The 21,216-nt window shown below is 37.1% G+C and overlaps 1 protein-coding gene across 2 annotated transcripts in view; it reads right to left on the bottom strand.

Moving 5' to 3' along the window:
• Positions 1-21,216, bottom strand: part of PCDH11X (protocadherin 11 X-linked) — a 576,990-nt gene that overhangs the window by 285,757 nt on the left and 270,017 nt on the right. For both annotated transcript variants that reach the window (XM_051969012.1, XM_051969013.1), the window contains exon 7: positions 407-436. In XM_051969012.1, the coding sequence (XP_051824972.1) occupies positions 407-436 (30 nt within the window). The remainder of the gene's footprint in view (positions 1-406; positions 437-21,216) is intronic.

Below are 21,216 nucleotides of genomic sequence, written 5' to 3'. Positions count from 1 at the left end.
TATTTGGTTTCATTATGGGAGTCTCCCCTGTGACTCTATCATATTTCCTCATGGCTCACATTCATTAACTTGAGAATTAACACCAAAATGCTCCCTTTTCAGTGCTAAGATTCATCCTGACTATTATTGGGGCATTCATAAAAGAATGTTGTCAGCAGCATGTTGTTTTGGCACAGTAGGATAAGGGAGTATTGGTGGAAAAAAATAAATAAAACCAGGCTCAAAAATTGCTTCTAAGACTGTGTAAGTGGCACGACATGTGAAGACACCTCAGCTTGAAATTCTTTTAAAGCAGAACCATGACATATGTCATCTTAAGCACTTACAGTTTTAATGCCTTGGAGTAGAGATTAAACAACAAACAAAACATTTCAAAATCAATTTACTTGAAAGTTTGTAGTCTTACCTTTCCTGGTTTCTTCGGCTCTAGTTTCCTCTGAATTAGGATTAAACAGCAGCGAGAAATCAAAGCAAAGAAAAGAAAGAAAAATCAGCATCAATTTGACTTGACCAATGTTATCATTCCTTTAAAAGCATACACACATTTCAATCATTGCTATTTACTTCCACTTGAGCACTGAGATAGCAGAAAGAAGATTAACAAGGATCAGGAGGTGGGGTTCGAGGCCCAGCTCTGCCACCTGCTAGTCACATAACTTGGGTGTCAGTTTCCCCATTTATTAAATGAAAAGTTTGGACTCCAAGTTTGCATTATCTGGCAAACTTCTCCTAGCCATAATGTTCGATGATTTATTCTAACAGTGGTATTGCCGATAGAACATTCAACACCATACTAAATGAGAGGCTCATATACGATAACACATTTAAAGCTGTGAGACCTTAGAGACCACTGAATAAAACCAAAACCCTTCATTTGACAAATGAGGAAACCGCGCAGAGAAACTACATAACTTGTCCAAAATCATACTAGCTTCTAGTAAGTAGCCGAGGCAAGATTTAAAAGTTCTTTTTGAGTCTGAGGGCAGCACCTTAGCCACTATGCCCTGTTGCCTTCACCTCTGTATCTGAACTTAGTTACTAATTATATTATTTGTAATGACAGATTTGCCCAATATAGACAGCTACCACAAAAAAATCGATCCCTTGATTAGAAAGCAATGATTCAAATATTTGGACTTCGTTTCTGATTCACGAACATTTTTTAAATAAGGGGGAAAATGATGGCCACATAAAAAGACAAATCAAAGATGTTTAACGCAATTTCATTCAAATCTAAATCACCAGGGCTGGAAATGCTTGAGTTGGAATTTAACCAAGAAATTTGTCTATACAAAGAAAAACATCTCTAAACACAAAATAATAATTGCTCTTAACTTAAGCATAATTGCTAGCTATTTTTTCCCCCTCAAAATGTCAAGTTAACGATTGGGACCACAGATATTTTGCCTACTCTGCCATGTACTGTCACACTGACATAGGCAGTAGAAGAGATAAACCCATTTCTCTCCATCAGCCTCTCTCCCTGGTTGTTTGTGTCTGAATTCCATCCTGGCTGAAGTTAAGCATGGAACCCCTGCAGGGCAGGGGGAAATTAGGTGGGTAGTGAGAGAGCAATGGGGAGGGATGGACATTTGAAAGGAAAGTAAACAAGATGATGGATAGAATAGATCCATCTATCCATGCCATATTAAGGACATCCCTCCTTTTATTCATAAGCCAAACCTTTGTTTTGCTACTGAAATAGCACTACTCTGTCTTTATAGTGATCAGGTAGAAAACGGAAGTAACCACAAATGCACACATACTCTTTAGTTCCCAAATCTGCCATATGGAGGCAGGGGGAGTAGAAAATGATTCCCACACAAAACATTGAAAAAATATTCCTACAGTCTGCTCACACTAATCAAATTTACCATCAGTGATGTACAGCTGGAGGGGGATGCTTCTGGTAATATATTTGATGAAAAGTGTCCCTAGATCTTTAATAACCTTAACATAGCAGAACCTTTCCATTATATGACTGATTATGACTAGAAGAACTCACTAGTGAAAAGGTTTGCAAAGTTCCCTGGTGTTAATTAATGCCAACACAATAAGAGAATCACAGTTCCCAAGTGGTTAACAGTGGGAAAAAAATTCCTTTAGCTAAATTCTCGATATAAGTCTTGTTCTGTAGCACTAAAGAGAGCCTCATCAAATATGTCCTATTAAAGGTCACTGTCCAAATCACATACTACTTGGGCACTGGGCAAGCTGCCACCCAAAATTGCCAGTGAGTCAAGTGAAGATGTGTGAATGTTGATTATAAATATCTTGGTAAATTATTCAGTGGATTGTCACGAAGTTAATGACTAAGGCATGTTTGGGAGCCAGCATTTAAGTCATGAATGCCATTTCTACCATCTGATCCTAAAGTCCTTCTACAAATAAACCTTTTTATTTGGGTCTTAAACACTCACTTCCAACTTTGTTATTTAAATGGTTGTTCCCCAGGCTTGGCTAGCTTTCCCTTCTCCCCCTTGCCTTCTGTCTTTAAAACCCACCACAAATTTCACCATTGCTATTATGAGATTTTTAAAAAAAATTAATGAGATTGGCACCGTGAGATTGGCCATGATATTTTTGCCTTTACACCTTGTAGGGATGAGCTGGTACAGGTCAAAGTCTTTCGCACACATATGGACACGAACATGCATGTGCGCACACACATACACCCCCCCCCACACCAAATAAGAGCCTTTCTTATTTGCTATACTACAGAGACCTAGGAAAATCTACTAAAACATGTGGCCTTCTCTGCAGGGCAGACATCAGAGATGCAAGAAAACCCAGAGATTCCTGTCAAGGATGCAAGGATGATATTAGCAAGGATGCTAGTTTCAAAGCGGTTACAAAACAGAAACACTGAAAGAAACAACTTATATTTTAAAGATAGAGACTAGTTATTCTCTGAACTGAAAAATGAGTTCTGGTTGGACCAACTATAAATCCTCTAAAATACTGTCCACCAAAGAAGGAGCAAAGGAAGAAAGGAGGATAATCGAAAATGCCTAAAAGCTAACACTTAGTGGCTTAGCTGCTTCTCTCATATTCCTGTGTTAAGTAGATTAGTGCTTTCTTATTAACCTCTTGGTGTGAATAAATCCTAAATTCTACTACCAAAGGGTGAACGTCTTCCAATCTATCTGCTAATTTCCAAGCTTGATAGAGCTAAGTGGATGTAATTAATTGATGAAAGAAGGTAAAAGATACTAGATGTAGGAGGCAGAAAGGAGAGAGAAGCCATATACAAATGGAATTATGATCTAATTGAAAGAAAATCTAAACTTTTCAGGCAACTCTTCATTATGCCTTATTGCAGACATGGTAAGTAATGAACAGATGACAAGATATTATTCATAGTTAGATATATAGCAGGTATAGTGTATATGGGCAGCTAGGTGGAATAGTAACTAGAGCACTGGGCCTGAAATCAAGAAGACTCATCTTCATGAGTTCAAATCCAGCTTCAAATACTTCCTAGCAGTGTGACCCTAGGAAAGTCACTTTACCCTATCTGCCTCAGTTTCCTCATCTGTAAAATGAACTGGAGAAGGAAGTGGCAAACCGCTCCAGTATCTTTGCCAAAAAAATCCAGATGGGGTCAGGAAAGGCATGAACAACATGAAATGAATGAACAACAACAAAATCTGGGTCTCAATGGAAGTCTAGGAAGTCAAGAAGAGGAGATGGGGAGAGAGAACCTTCTGAGAAATGGGGGACAGCAGCAGGGGGAAAATTCTGAGAGTGAGGAGATGGATTCTCTTGTGCGAGGAACAGTAAGGAAGTCAGTTGGATGCCGAGTATGGTATTAGTGCTGACCTTCAAGTGCATTTGCTATCCAAGATTAACTTGATTAATGATGAAAATGTAGAATAAAATAGTCAACCCCAGAATACACTATCCTGAATTATCAAATTATGTATTTAAGGATATTTCATTTTGTCTGTGAGTTTCTGCTCCACAAATGCATCATGAAACCATTTTACAACTAAATATAATTAGAGTCACTATCACCCAGCTGCTGAGTTTGTCAAGCTCCTCTCCAAACTTTGCTAGGCCTGTCCGTGGAGTAGAGGCCTCATCGATTCTCTCCAGGCTTCCCAGACCTTGCCAAAGCTTCCATTCTACTAGTATAGCTTTCCAGAACCTAAAATCATCTTCAAGTCATGATGGTGAATCAAAGTGAAGTTCATCCATAGTTAAGTTTGAACATCCATAGTTCAAAAAGAAATGATTGATTTGACTTGGCTTCTCCAGCATAGCTTGATTGTTCCTTTACTAACATACTAGCATGTTTAGGGACAGAAACACAGATCACATGCCAGCAATTTTCCTTTGGCTTCCTGTCTCTTTTGTTATTTTCTGACTGGCCAAATGGACCATAAAGTCGAATGCAACTGAAAAATGATTGAACTGAACCTAGCTGCTTTCTAGACTTTTCTCCCTGTTATCAGCTTAACCCCATGAACTTGAAAGTTTTTGCTGTACATTTGTTAATACTTAGGTATATGATTCAAATAGCTTTGCTCTTTTAATCTCTGATGGATTTATCAGTATAATTATGAAGTACATTCTATCTGAAAATGCTCTGCCATTCTTGTGAACTTAACGGGGCAATTAAAAGCATTTACAAAGCAACACATCATTCTCAGAGAACGCATTATCGTTCTGTTCTAGAGGTCCATAATGCAGGGCCTCCTTAGAGCTTGAAGATTGCCTAAGAAGAAGAAGGTCCTTGTGCTGCTTCAGTGATAAATCCTTGTGGATAGGAGCCAAGGAAGAGCTTATTACCACTACTTAACAGCATTTCCATCTAAGGTGGTAATGGATCAGGAAGGAAGATTGGAAGACAAGTACTTTGTTAGTCAGTGGTTCAGATCTATGGTTGAATTTCTGTTGGTTTAATAATGACAACTCACATTTAAAGAATACTTTATGATTTACTACTACACTAACAAACATATTCCTTTGGTGTTTTATAAGTGGCAAAGAAGACAAAGCTCTAAAGAAAAAGACCTCAAGCTGGGAGGTTTGGTGAAAAGCAATGCTTTTCATCTAAGGAGCTACATAGCTAGATGCAAAAAGGTTCATTGCTACAAGTGATTGGAGAAGATTGTGTATCAGGGTGAGAAGAGGCTATGATACTTATCAGCAGAGAAAGTATCCATACCTAGGAAATTATAGGTTCTTGGCCTTTATAATTGACTAAGCACTTTAGAGTTAGTATAAGTGATGTTAGTTGCATTTTCAAAATCAATAAACTACGGTTCAGAAAGATTCACTAGCTTACCCACAAGTTAGAATCAAGACTTCCATTGAAACTCAGGTCCTTCAACTTTAACGTAAGGTATTCTCCATTGTATAAAGCATGTTGCTCACCAGTGGCTCTTGTGATCTAACATGAAATCCCATTTCTCAAAATCTGATGGTGACCATCTAAAGACTTTTCCTGGACTATAAAGTAGAAAACATATATTTGGGACTCAATTATTCATATTTTTCAGATGGAAATATTTTAGTGAGCTCAATTTACTAGATAATCCATGTGTAGAAATGTAGAAATACATATGAAAATTTCCATAAAACATTTAAAGAAAATGTCCATTTAATTTAAGGTGTTCAATTTGCTATTTTATTTTTTTTTCCTTTTAGGGAAAAATAGCTGTATTACTGATGGAGGTTTTTTGGTAAAACAATTTATGATCTTAAGACTTTTGTATTATTTTAAAGATCTATCTTGTCTACGTTTAAATAATAAATACATGGAATAGTCATTGCAATATCTCATAAATGTTATGTAGCATTTGAATGTCTCACATGCAAATTTCAAAAGAAAATGCTAGTTGTCCAACCATCTGCCAGTGGTATACTGTTATGGGCCAGAACTCTGAAACAAGGATTCTTATAAGGTGTTAAGTCAGTGGAATTGATAAAGACAATGGTAGTTCAGTACATGTATTTAGTATAAGATTCACATCTATGATAAGAGAGCATGTAAGCTCGGACAAACTCAGCCAGAATCAGAACTGGAAGACAGAGACCGTGGTGGCGGTCCTCCTGCCTCCCCCACAGAAACCAAGACACATTCAGGAGGAAGAAGCTGGCAGAGCAGAGAACACAAAGAACTGGAGGCAGGAGCTTAAGCTCTAGGAACCAAGGAGAGAGATAGGCCTCTAAGAAAGCTAACCAGGTCCCAGGAAAGGAGACAAGACTTGGAAAGAGACAATAAAGGATTTGGACTTTAACACCTGGCTGTACTTGTGGTGATTACTGAACTGAAACGAAGGCTGCCTCCAGAGACCGCCAGGAAACCCAAACAGAGAACATTACAGTATACTACTAGATACCTTGAAGAAAAACATTTGTGCCATTTAAAGGATAACCATGCTACTGCACAAGTAATATTTTGTTTTTGCCAAGGCAATCAGGGTTAAGTGACGTATGTGCTCAAAGTCATACAGCTAGTAAGCGTCAAGTGCCTGAGGCTGAATTTGAACTCGGTTTCTCCTGATTCTAGAGCCAATACTCTACTGTGCCATCTACCTGCCCCCTAAATGTAATATCCTGATAGCCTCAATGGGAGAGGTACTGACAATTTTAAATTTAAATACATTTTAAATAGTCATACTTCATGCACCAGATCCATCTTTTATAATAAGATTTCTAGCACTGATATGATTATAAAGTAGAGAAATACTTGTCAACTTCTAGCTGAATAATTTTATCTGAGAAATCAAGGCTACACATAAATACAATCATGTAGATTATTCATTCAACCTCATGCCCCCTCCATCTTTGTTTTGCCTCAACTACACAGACAAAATAATTGAGAGATATAATAGTCTGTTCAATTAATTTTGACTTTGAATCACTAAAATTCCCACATTTCTAGCTATATAGAACTGTACACAAGATATCTTTCTTTTATGCTCCACCAACGATCAACATACAAACCCAGAACTCTTCAAAAAAGGAAAGCAATGATAATGAAAATAATGCTACATTTTTTTTATTTTGAAAGGCATTCCTTTATCATCTATTTCCCTTTCAAAAATCTGTTTTAGGAAGGCACAAATTCATGAGAATGCAATTAAGTATTTCTAGTTCCTGCTGCTGTTTTTCTTTCTTTTCTTTCCCCTATTTCTATCCCTGTCTTTAAAGCTTATGTCCAAAATTTCATACCAGACGGTAATTTGGCATCGACCAGCACATTAAATAACAAATTAATGCACTTCTCAAGGTTGGTAAGTAATAAATTCATAGAAATTATTTTATTCATCATTGAATCTGGTTTATAATTTATATTTCAGTTAGCCACAATATATATTTTGAAAATAAGAGTTTTTCACAGTAAATGCTATTCTCAAAAAAGAAAATTATTATTATTTTTATCACACCTGTTATTTTCATAGTTTAGGGAGCTCTTGGCGAGGAATTCAATGTATCCATGACGATTGGTACCTGCTCTGTAATTTATAGTCGTAGAGCTACCTGGATTACTTCGAGGTTAAGAGGCTGCTTTGAATTATACAGTACAGTCAACATGTGTCAGTGTAAAACTTAAACCCATTTTCCTGATTCTGTAGGTAGCTCTCTACCCACTTATACCATGCTGTCTCTAGAATACATTTCAAAAGAAAGCTTTATGTCATGTTTATTGAAGGTATTAACTGGGGAAGATTAGGGGAAAAGGTAGAGGGAAAGAGAAAAGGAAAGAGGGACAAAAGGGAAAGGGAAAAGGAGAAGGGAGACAGCCATTGAATTAGAATACATTACTTTGTGGCTGTCTAAGACGGTTGCATAGGGCAATGAGATATTAAATGGCTTGCCCAGGGTCACAAAGTTGGTGTGTGAAATCTGTTATATCTGCCTCTGTATTAGGAAAACTCTAACTAGCTGTCATTCAATTATCTCTTGGGCTTATTAGCACAAGAAAGAAATCTTGTCTTTTCTCATTTTTAACTAAGAAAAAAAATCTAATGTATCTTTTTGCAAAATAAGAGGGGATCTCATTTCTAGTTCTATTTGATGAATATTTATTAAACTTAGAAGGGGATCTCCCCCTAAACTTTTTTATCTTGTACGACTGAAGCGTTTGCCTGTGTATCTGTGTTTTCAAAGCTTTGGGTATATTCAGGTTCAATGAAAGCACTGGTTAAGGTAGACATGAGTTCTCATCGCTTAGAGAACAAGTATATTTCTTCATTCAGCCTGGAAAGGTTGGAGCAGAAACAAGAGAATGACATCAACTCTATGACCTTGTGAACAGATACACAGCCTTGTGTAGGCAGCAGGTAGCATAGAGCAGTATAAAGAAGGCTGGCTTTTAAACTGGAGGACCTAGGTTCAAATGAAAGCTCTGCTATGCCACTTGGGTGTCTTTGGGCCCATCACTATATTTCCTTGGGCCTTGATTTGCTTGTCCATAAAATGGGGGTGTGATGATCTCTAAGGTTCTTTTTAGCTCTAGGTCTTTGAGCCTTTCATTGTGAGGTCAAGTTCAAGTGATTCTCAAGTATAAAATCTTTTAGGAAAAGAGATAATATATATGATGATACCTTTATGTGTTTGCCTTAAAGATTTTTGCAACTGTCTGTGACACTGCTTGTGAATAATTATTATTCCATGTGAAAAATCACACTGAGTGTGCATTACACTTTTTCTCTGAGAGCTTATAGCAATTCACCAAGAGAGCATCAGAGAATCAGAGTGGCTAAAAAAAGGTAATGAATGGGACAGACAAATTTATGTTAACTTCAAACAAAGGGATGTGAACAAGTAGCTCCAATGCTATGGTTTACTCATCTGTGAAATAAGGATAATAACATCAACTCGATTCATTTCTTGGGGTTATTGTCCAGAAAGTGACTTCGAGACCCCAGAGCACTATAGACATATGATAGTACCAGGAGTTAGTAGCAGGAGCCTTTCCTCCCTGTCCTCATAAATCCTTGCCATTTCAGATCATCAGAAAGATTGATATAGATTATAGATGAATGATATCAAAATTAAAATTGTATTACTCCCTCTGTATAGAGCTCCAAGATGAGCATGCTATGATTTTTGAAAAAGAGCTAGTTCCTATGCATTTTATTGGTATGTGCCCCAGGAAAATTTCAACTATAACTTTATTTATTTCTATGTTAGTAGTACTCTGGTATAAATAATAACAGCTCATTGATAATGGTTGTCACCTGTGTTTGCCTTTCTATTAACTTCCCCCCCCAAGTTATTTATTTTTCAGCTAACATCCCTGAACTAATGATGAGGTTAAGCCGTTCTCTAATTAAGTCCCTGAAGTCTAACTAACCTGGTACTATTTATTGTTTATTTCCCAGGTAGAGGCTTCAATATTAAAACTCCCCCTTCTGAGATCACTTTATTGTTTCTTCAATTGAGCATCTAGTTAGCTATTGACAAATTCCCCTCTATTTCATCAGTACTATCCGTTTTTTCTAGTATTTGCCTTTTTTCCTTTCTCTGACACTTCTAACTTCATAATAAGTCATTGGCAAAACTAGACATCACAATGAAGCTAGGATTATTTTCCTCAGGTGAATACTCACATTATCATAGCTTTTGAAGGCTTTCTAAGCCTTTACACTAACAACCCTGTTAGGTTGGCTCTACAGGTATTACCATTCACATTCTACAGATGAGCACACTGAGGCTGAAATTTCTTCAGTGATTTGCCTAGGATCACAATGGTAAAATTTGAATTCAGATCTCCTGTAGTCCAACTTCAACACTCCTTCCATTATACCATATAGTTGCCTAATTAGAATGTCCTATTAAAACAAAAATATGTTGAGTGCAGAGACTGTTTCACTTTGTAAAATATTCTATTCTTAGAATATTGCAGAGTACTTGCAAAATGAAGGGTTAAACACTCAATAAATGAGATTTTCTTTTAATCATTCATTTGTCCATTCAATCATTCATTCATTTGTTCATTCTGTTCAGCAATCAAACCGGAATTCATTTAGTAGCCTGGTTGCAATTATATGTTTCGGTTCCATTTTTACAAACTTAGTTAAACAGGAACTGTTCAGATCCATTTTGGTAGAGATTTTTAGACATTCAGAAGAGATTAGCTGCATTGGTGGTGCATGTATCAACTGAATAATTGGGATCACAGCCATCATTTTCCCCTTTAATTCCATCTGTCATTCAGTCGTTTTTCAGCCATGTTCAGCTTCTTGGCAAAGATACTGTGGTTGACCAATTTCTTCCCCAGCTCATTTTATAAATGAAGAAACTGAGGCAAACAGAGTGGTCAGGGCCACAGCACACATTAGATCTAATTAGATTAGATTAGATTAAATCCTGAAGCAAGATTTGACCCCACAAAGATGAGTCTTCCTGACTCCATGGCTAGCACTCTATCCACTGCACCACTTAGTTGCCTCTTCTTTACCATAAACAAGCACAGATTTAGCCACAACACATCTGGAGAACTCAGGAGGAAAGAAGTATCAAACTGGAGTACTATTTTATATTTAATAGTCTTCTTACTATAGATGAATAAGCATAGCCTTCTATAACCAAAGTATAAGATAGATCACTGAATTGTCGAGGGATCCTATATGTGAAGAAAAGCAAAAAGAAAGAAAGCATATCACTGAATGGACATTGCTTCAGTCAAACTGAGACCTGTTAAAGACCTGAGCTTAAAAAGACCAAGGTCTCCCACTGTGTCCAGGGCCATCTCCAGTCATCCTGATCTCTATCTGGCCACTGCAGGAGAAGGAGGAGAAAATGAGGCAGGTGACCTTGCCCAGACATGTCTCACTCAAATCCGATTCACTTGGATGTCATGGCATCACTTCCCCAAGGTCATGGTCCTCTCCCAGAAAGGGCAAACAACAAGAATCAAACAAAGGAAGAAGGACGCACATTCAGTAGTCTGTGCCATTTCCTACTGCAAGCACATCTACCTTTCTCACTGGCCTAAAGAGCAGAGAAACTAGCAAGAAATGCTCACAGGTCCATAGGTTTTTAACTAGAAGGGACCTTGACGGGGTCATCCAGCCTAACCCCCTCATTTTACAGAGGAGGAACCCGAGGCTCGCACAGGTCACATGATCCTCTACTAAATTATATACCATGATATGTGTCAAAGGATACAAAGCTCTTCTGATGCTCAAAATGAAAAACACAACCTTTAAGGACAAAATACTGTAAAAAAAAAGTCCTTTTTTTGCTCATGTGTCTAGGGCCTGTGCTTATTTTGGTTTATTTTGCTTGTCACCTGAAAACGGCTATGTTTTTGTCTCTCTGATATTTTGAGATATAGTGATATCTCCAGAAATGAATCCTCTGACAGCAAAGCCATTTTGTTTGCTTGATTGTTTAAAAAAAAGAATTTTGGATGGATGGGCAGTCAGAAAAAGATCTGGTTTTCTCAGTGCTGAGCAATGCCATTGTTATAGACCCAGAATCCTGGACCTGACCAGCTATTGGGAAGGATGATACATCTGGGGCAGTCACAGCCCCTTTGTCAAAATTTTGAGTTAACATCGATCAGATAATGACTAATATGTCCCTGAAAAAAAAGATGGAATATTCTCTCCTAATGGGCCAGGCTACCTTAATCTGCTTTGCTTGAAAGAAAAAGGTCAGCTATCCCAAGAAATGAAGTCAAATGGCCAGCTAGGTCACATCCCTATGCCTCAGATATAATTTCTCCATCTTCAGTAACTGACAATGAACTATACTATTGGAATACATCTCCTTTACAAAAAAAGAGGGATTACAATATAAGAAATATATTGTAAGAGAATTTCCAATCACTTAGTAAAAAGCAAAGCTATGGCAAAGATTTACAGGCAGTAGTAATTAGTGATATGAGCTAATATTTACCACAGCTCAATGTAGATATCCACCAGCCTGTCAGTTTTTGGTTTTACTGAAATGAAAACAGTCTTCCTGAGTGATCCAAAAAGTCCAGAATCATCAAAAACTCCATTAAAACTGCATAAGATGGGGCCTGTGAGGTATTTTAAAAGATATTCTATTTCCCTAGAGACCAGCCTGGCTCAGGCAGGCACTTCCCCACAATTTAGCTCACAAATTGCCTTCAGGCTTTCAACTTTAGGCTTTTCCCACTACTTTTTATGCATCAGGTAGGCAGACTGGGGAGCGATGGGGGCGCTTTGCTTGTCCACAGTGAAGTGCTTATTTTCTGACTTCAGCCCAGTAGAAAAATACCAAAGCTTTCATTTATCTCTAGCTAGATTTATTTTGAGTTCTGTGGGAATCCGCAAAGAGCTGGGACCATGAATAGGAAAGGCTGGCAACTGCTTAAGGTGGAAATTGCAAATGAACTCTCTTTAAAAGTATTTTTACAAACACACACCATGTTTATTCTATAAACATTTCTTTGCATGCTGGATATTATATGTTTTATGCTGACTACTAGCATTGGAAGACAGTTCAGAGACCATAGAGTGTAACCTTCCCATTTTATGGATGAAAAAAAAAGTCACTCCAAGTCACACAGTTAAGAAGATGCCAGAGGCAGTATTTGAACCCAAGTCCCCACATCCTAGAGCCAGGACCTTTCCACCTTACCATACTGCCTGACTGGGTTATAATTATGTGAGAATGAAGGCTTAAAGCCTCAGCTAAATAATAACACCTATGGAATGTAACTTGCCTAAGGAAGACCAGTTAGTTATCTTGGACATTTATCTGCTTTTTGAAGAGAGAAGAGGAAGGGGACAAAGTGAGGATAGCATAATAGGAAGATCCCAAAACTTCAGAAGTGGAAGAAATCTGGGCCTAAATGCCATCAACAAGATTTTCTAGCTATGCAATCATAAGCATAGGTTATTTGTCCTATTGAATAGACTCTGTTTCCTCCCCATAAAATGGGGATAATAATTTAAATAACAATATTATGTCATATATTTTATAACTACAATACCATATGATGATGATAAAAATAATACCCTCACAGTTTTGTGGGAGGAATAAATGTAATAATGAACACCAAAGGCTTGTAAACTTTGAAGTGCTCTATGAGTAAGAGATGCTATGCTTTTTGGAAACTTTAATCTGTGAGACCTAAGAGTGGGTGACCCTTGATTCCCAATATCGAGGCAATACTACTAAGCCAAGTTTCAAGAATAGAAACTATAAAGTCCAAACCTAGGAGCTACTTGTAAAAATATATTCCCTGTACTATTGTTACATATATACAATCAACTAAATGCAGAATTAGAGCATGATCAGTCGAGTGTCCTCAGGGTGGAAAGAGAAGAGCCCTTGAATTACAGATGTTTGATTCAACCAGAAAACAGAGACAAGTCTTCAGGGAGAATGCCAACTTTTGCTACTCTAGGAGGTCTAGGAGAACAAGGTTAAGTGAAGTTATAGCTTTTCTAATAATGCTACCTAATACTATTTGCATAGAATCTCAATGAATTACTTCTCCTGTCTTATTCATTACCTCTCTTGTCTTTTTTTTCAATTATATGTTACGCAATATTAAAATAGCAGTGTTTCTCTACCTTGTCTAAATAATACTTGGACACAGTGTGGGAAAAAACTCCCTGTACCATTCATCAGAACCCAAATCAAGTCATAGGTAAGAGGAACATGATTAAATTAAGTAACTTACATCATCACACGATCCTAATTACTGAACTATTATATAATTCCTCACAACAAGCTTGGGGGAAAGGGCATTGAAGCCTTATTATCCCAGGTGAGGAAACTGAACATCAGAGGAAGTGACTTGTTCACAGTTGGACAGCTGTTGAAAGACAATCTCATTTTGAACCCAGAACTTTTGCCACTAAGACTAGTACATATAATTTGCACTAGCAAATTATGTTAATCAAAAATGAATTAATACAAGGCAAATAAAAGAGATGTACATTTAGATGAAAAGAAGGAAGCTGTGCTAAGTGGTTGGGAGAGTGGATTGTGATTTTAAAATTCTAATGAATTATAATAAGATTTTTCTTAATAAAAAAGTTTGTTTCCTGGACTGTAAGGATCATTTAGAATATCTTGGTGAGATAATGAGGTCTTTCTGGCACAGAGGTAGATATATAAAACCTTATTTTTAAAAGAGAGGTCTTAAGGTCCATGGGACCTAAGTGAGCAGTGTTTTTATTAAAGGAATAAATTTGCCATCTCTTAGAAAAGAGATGTTATTTGGAAACAAAAAATTAGCTCCCTATAGAATGGAATCCCACTGGGCAACCTTTTTTGTAGGTTTTGCAAACTTTCAAAACACAGTAAACTGGTCATACTCTATAGCCATTAATGATTCCCTAAAAAAGAAAAGAAAAAAATGAAGAAATTATGCCATTATAGCCCTGCCATCCAACTTGCATGTGGCATTAATGTATTAATATACTGCACAGATGATTCTGCCTTTCATAAGTCACTGCATAGACCTTGGAATTTCTTTATTTCCAATTGTTTTGGCAGTTTATTTGAGAAAAAAAAATATCATGTGTCTCTCCACATGTTTTTCAAGTCCACATTAATCTCTATTTGTCCTCAACAATTATTATTCCCAAAAGGTCTTTTTAAAATCATACTTAGCAAGATGGCAATAATTTATATAAACTCTGCCCAAAATGTGATTTGACTTGTTTACGCCACTGTTTTCATTTACAATTAGACATATAACATCAAAATCAATGCAACTTTACCATGACTTTTAATGTGGATTCCCATGTATAGACACATGGACATACATACATTTTTTATTGTTATTGTTCAATTTCAGTTATGTCTGATTCTTGCTGACCCCAGTTGGGGTTTTTCTTGGCAAAGATACTTGGCAAAGTAGTTTGTCATTTCCTTCTCCATCTCATTTTATAGATGAGGAAATTGAGGCAAACAGGGTAAAGAAACTTGACCAGAGTCAGATAACTAGTAAGTATCTGATGGCAGATTTGAACCCAAGACGAGTCTTCTTGACTCCAGGCCTCCTACAGTGTAACCTGGCTGCAATACACAAACCAAGCAGCATTTCCCTTAGAGTGGTCTGCATTAAATATATAATACAAACACACACACACACTCACACGCGCGCGCGCGCACACACACACACACACACACAGATACAAACCCTTTATTTGTAACTTCCAATTTCTTTGCTGGGATGTGAAAACAAAATACAGCAACAAACTACCTGGCATCGAACTGTGATTGACCAGAAGACAATTTAGGCCCACAAATGAATATCAAAAGGCAAACATAGTGGTTGAAAAAATCTCCTAAACAAGAAAACACATAGCTTACCCTATGGTGTCTCCTAAAAATTGGCCATATAGTTTTCCTCAACAAAGCCACAAATGTATCAGGAAGGCATTCGAGCTTGGAAAATGAATCTAAGACTTCTAGAAAGTTGAATACTTATTTAAATGCAAGCTTTAAAAGCTGATGGGCAGAGAGTTAGTTCTAACTTAATAATTATGATCCTGAAGTCTATTCTCACTGAAAAACTAAAAGGTCTCACTTATTCATCTCAGGTATGATTCAACTGATCCTGTGCCAGAGAATGCAGATTTGTGGACAGGAGGATAATAGATTTTAGTTCAGTGAATGGGCAAAGGCCTGTAGGGAGGGTTACATGAAACTGTATATGTAGACAGTTAAGTAAGTTAATGTATGAGCTGAAGGTTCAAATTTTTCTTCAGCTGTCTGGAAATCTACTAATGTGTACTCCAAGTAATACAGAGGTGCTCAGTTACAAGAAGGTCATAAAAATGTCTTTAGAGTTTAAGGCAGTGAATGGTATCATTTCAGCTGAATTGTTCTTGCACAGTCTCTCTCCTGATGCAGTTAGAGTTAATGGGAAGACTTGCTTAATTGGATGTCAAACCAAATTTGTCACAGAAATGACAAATAATGTGCAAGACTGATTTAAAAATCAGTCTATCGCTTACATACCAAACGGGTTTAGACACTTATATATGAATAACACCATAACAAGTTTAGCGCTTACTCTGGGGGACTTGTACACTATACTCTATTTGTCAATTAACTATAAAGTGGAAAAATATTGAGTGGGAAGTACCAATTTGAACAAATATTAAATCTAACAACAACCACTCACTCTGTATTCTGGCTTACTACAGATACTATTGGCAAAGTATTCATTTAATCAACTCTTGCCCCTAGTTCTATTCTTTGATATCTGCATAGCAAATGAATGACGAGAAGATGGCTAAGTGGCCAATCTTCCAATAAATGGTCTCCAGTGGGTTGATATGAAATAATTTTCAAGTAGGCAGTTGAGATAATCACCTCCAAAGGCATTTATCCAGAAAACATGTACCAGGGCTGGGGATAGCTGAGGAGTGAGAGTAGAAAACAGAATCAGGGCTACAATGTTAGTATCCATTATGGGCTTGCTGATCTTGAACAAGTATATTTAGGTTCAATAGGCAGAGCTGCCAAAAATATCAAGTTCTACAAATGGCAGCTGAGACCACATACTCAAAACCAATATTTCCTTGTGCGCAGAGGAGAAGCTGGCTTTTTAAGATAGTGTCTACAGTGCAATGGTGTGGGAGAATACACAGGACCGCACATGTATATAATTGCCTAGTACAATTCAATCCAAGAAGGATTTTATATGCATCCCTGTAGCAGACACTATACTAGGAGCTGGGGATATAAAGAAAGGAAAAAGCATGGTGAAGGTTCAAGGGAAATTTATTGAAGTCCTAAAAATAAGTTTTAGGAGGAAATGTCAAGAATTCATATTCACTGAGAAGGCTTAAGGAAGACTGAATATCTGTAAGAGAGATTATTATATACAGAATGGTGGTAAACCATTAACCTATGATCTGAGCTGAATAAATAATCCCAAATTAAAGTTGGCAAAATTTATGTGAGAGGGAAGAATTCTCTGCCCATCAAAGTTGCAAGTGTCAGAAATGAGCTATGTACTAGAGTGGATAAGGCACTAGACTCAGGGAGACCAGGCTTCTAGTTTCAGGTCAATTAACTGTGTGACTCTACTGTTGCTATGCAGTCATTTCTGTCATGTCTGACTCTTTGTAACCACATTTGAGGTTTTCTCAGCAAAGACAATATAGTGGTTTGCTATTTCCTTCTTCAGCTCATTTTACTAATGAGGAAACTGAGGCACACAGGGTTAAATGTCTTACCCAGGATCACATAGCCAGTAAGTATCTGAGGCCAGATTTGAACTTAAGACAGATGAGTCTTCCTGATTCCAAGCTTGCATTCTATACACTGGGCCATCTAGTTGACCCCCCCATCTTTCTTTTTATGTTGCCATCAAATGAATAACTTTATATGACAGATTATCCCATATAAAGGAATGCCAAGACCATAAATTTGCAAGAAAAAGCAAGGAAATAAGTATGATCCTATTGAGAGAACTTATTTCCAAATATGGAAGCAAGGTGTGGTACCCTCTAAGTAGACATGCCCTCTATTTCTCAGTTCCAAACTGATTGTAACCTGAGCTGAATATCACACTAGTTATTTGCTATTTATATGATTAACTTCTCAGCAGCTGACAAATCACAACCCCCAAGATGAGTCACATGATCACTATCTATCTGGGGAAAGGATTTGCTAGCCTTCCCTGTCTTTATATGGAAGAAACAAGAAATGAGAAGCCTTTCATGTAAATCACTTTAGATTCCAGTTATTCAGTTCTACAATTCATATGGATGCCCTGAAAGATTTCTAATAAGACACCTTTCTTATGGGAGCTCATTTTCTCTTTAGGGACCCATTACCCTGCACTGAGGAAAAACTTATCCTGACAGTGATATTTCTATTATAAAGCAGTAACATGATGAAGGCATTATAAAATAATAGAACTGTTTCTCTAAAAATGTAAGTCTATCACACACTCATTTTGTGGTGTTCCAAGATATTCCATTACTCTTCATATTGGCCTCAAACAATGTTGGTTTAACTGATTTTCTGGAAAACCAGAAGAGATTATAGTTCTATTTCTGGATGGTATTGTGTAATATCAGAATTTTAATTAATAATCGATTTTGTCTTTGGCAGAAAGAAGGTGGAGTTGGGGAAAGAAGAGCTAAATGATTCTAGGGAAGTCTTTTAATATTGGCGGGCTTCTCACACTTCAAACGGGAGGTAGTGGATTATATTATCTCGGTGTTATTTTTCGTCTAAAATTTTAGCATCTTTGATAGTTTCCTAACCATCTGTCTTGCATATCGGGTCACCTCATGGCCCCAAATAATTCACAGGTCTTCCATTAGAAGAATAAATTACATTTACATAAGATTTACATAACTTTTTATATAAACTTGAGCCCACAATAGAAGGTAGATACTACTCTTATTCCCCACCTTTTATAGATGAGGAAACTAAGGCTCAGAGAGATGAATGAAGTAACCTGAGCATGGTCACCAAGCTGGTAAGAATCAGAGACATCATGTGAACCCAGGTCTTTGGGACTCCATGTGAGAGGCACATAAGCACTGGTTTTCAGGATTACTAAATATATACTCAGTCATATTGGGCTGTATGCAATATGGTCTCCATTGTTTGTTGACCAGTTATTAGTATTTTGCTCACATTAGTCTCAGGATGATATTGTCTGTTACATTTGAACTAAGCATATTTCACACAATCCACACACTTGATCACGTGGGAAATCTCTCCAAGTTTCATTAATTTGTGCCCAGTGATGGGATTGGAATAAAGCATCAGGAAGGGATGAGCATGCCTATTGCTGCCATTCTCATCGTGCCAGCACCCTAGCTCTTCATGAGGCTTTCTGTTTTTGCTCGCTCTTCTGCAGTTTATCTAGCTTTGAGAGGGTGCCTACCCACAGCACCATTTCCTACCTGTCCTCACTTGCCTCTAGTCCATGAAAGCTATGGGCATATTTCCCAAGGGGCCCAAGACTACCACAGCCCCTTTGCCCCCAGACCTTCATTCCAGATTCACAAAAGGAGACTCAAGAGTCATTCCTACAATGATTGAGCAGGATGCCATAGGAATTTTCCCTTTCCTATTTGAAAAGTTCCCATTAAAAGCAATGAACCAGACTCAGCTGTGGCAGGTATCTGTTGTCACATAAGGTTAAGCTATCTTGTGAGGATCTTACAGTACACAAGTCTCTGATTTCTCTGTATAGCACAGATTACTATTAAGGAAGAGTACATGCTGCCTTCTTTCCTTGAGAAACTGGGAATTAAGTAAGTGATTAGATTATACAGATTAGTTAGATCAGTGTAACCAAGGAAATAATGTCAACAGAAAAAGAATCTGTATTCCTTAAAATGTTAAATTATTCCTCTGCTGGTGGCTTTTTAATTAATTTTTTTTATAAATCTGTATACAGGGAGAAAATATTACCTAAGGAAATGTGAGGAGATGGAAAAAGAAGTAAGGTAAAATTTGGCAGGCCTTAATTTGTACTTGGATTCTGAAACAGACTAAAATATTCTTACATTTCTGTTCAGTACAATCCAATAAAACATCTGTTGTTGTTGTTCAATCATTTCAATCATGCCCAGCTCCTTGTGACCCCATTTGTGGTTTTCTTGACAAAGATCTATGAGTAATTTGCCATTTCTTTCTCTAATCCATTTTACAGATGAGGAAACTGTGCCAAACAGGGTAAAGTGACTTGTTCACAGTCACACAGCTAGTAAGTATCTGAGAATAGTTTTAAACTCAGGATCAAGAGCTTTCCTGAAAACATTTTTACAGTCAAAGGTTCTGATAAAGGCCTCATTTCCAAAATATATAGAGAACTGATTTATAAGAATTTATAAGAAATCAAGCCATTCTCCAATTGATAAATGGTCAAAGGATATGAACAGACAATTCTAAAAGAAATTAAAACTATTTATAGCCAAATGAAAATATGCTCCCAATCATTATTAATCAGAGAAATGCAAATTAAGACAACTCTGAGATACCACTACACACCTGTCAGATTGGCTAGAGTGACAGGGAAAGACAATGCAGAATGTTGGAGGGGATATGGGAAAACAGGGACACTGATACATTGTTGGTGGAATTGTGAGCAATTTGGAACTATGCTCAAAAAGTTAATCAAAAAAGTTTATCAAACTGTGCATACCCTTTGATCTGGCAGTGTTTCTCCTGGGCTTATACCCCAAAGAGATACTAAAGAAGGGAAAGGGACACGTAGGTGCCAAAATGTTTGTGGCAGCCCTGTTTGTAGTGGCTAGAAGCTGGAAAATGAATGGATGCCCATCAATTGGAGAATGGTTGAGTAAATTGTGGTATATAAATGTTATGGAATATTATTGTTCTGTAAGACATGACCGGCAGGATGAATACAGAGAGGACTGGCGAGACTTACATGAACTGATGCTAAGTGAAATGAGCAGAACCAGGAGATCATTATATAACTCAACAATGATACTGTTTGAGGATGTATTCTGATGGAAGTGGATCTCTTCGATAAAGAGAGCTAATTCAGTTTCAATTGATTGAGGATGGACAGAAGCAGCTACACTCAAAGAAAGAACACTGGGAAATGAATATAAACTGCTTGCATTTTTGTTTTTCTTCCCGGGTTATTTATACCTTCTGAATCCAATTCTCCTGTTCAACAAGAGAACTGTTTGGTTCTGCACACATAGATTGTATCTAGGATATACTGTAACCTATTTAACATATAAAGGACTGCTTGCCATCTGGGGGAGGGGGTGGAGGGAGGAAGGGGAAAAATCGGAACAGAAGTGAGTGCAAGGGATAATGCTGTAAAAAATTACCCTGGCATGGGTTCTGTCAATAAAAAGTTTAAAAAAAAAAGAAAGGAAAAAAAAAAAGAGTTTTCCTGACTCCAGGTCTGAAATCCTATCTACTATGGTACCACATAGCCACTCCAACAAAATGTTTATCAAGTGCCAACTCTGAAGAAAACACTGTACTTCAATAGTGTCTTCAAGTAGTTGATATTCTGTTGGAGGTCTACAACATTCAGAGATAAAAACATATAACAGAATTTTGAGAAGGCAGAAAGCATGAACATCATTCTTCTTTCTACTGAATAGGATATCCATTCTACCAATAAAGTTGTGGAATTTGTAGAGACATCTAGCAATATTTCAAAATAAAATAGCTATAAAAACTCATTTAGAAATATGAGTTATACTATACCCTTCTCAATCGTGGACATTCCAAGAAGCATCTGTTTTTTGTTTTTGTTTTTATCAACAACATATTGCTTTCCTTTGCTTTTAG

The sequence above is a fragment of the Antechinus flavipes genome, chromosome X (assembly GCF_016432865.1).
Source record: "Antechinus flavipes isolate AdamAnt ecotype Samford, QLD, Australia chromosome X, AdamAnt_v2, whole genome shotgun sequence".
In the NCBI taxonomy this organism is placed as follows: domain Eukaryota; kingdom Metazoa; phylum Chordata; class Mammalia; order Dasyuromorphia; family Dasyuridae; genus Antechinus; species Antechinus flavipes.
Note: the sequence above shows the minus strand (reverse complement) of the source record. Positions and strands in the feature narration are given on the sequence as shown.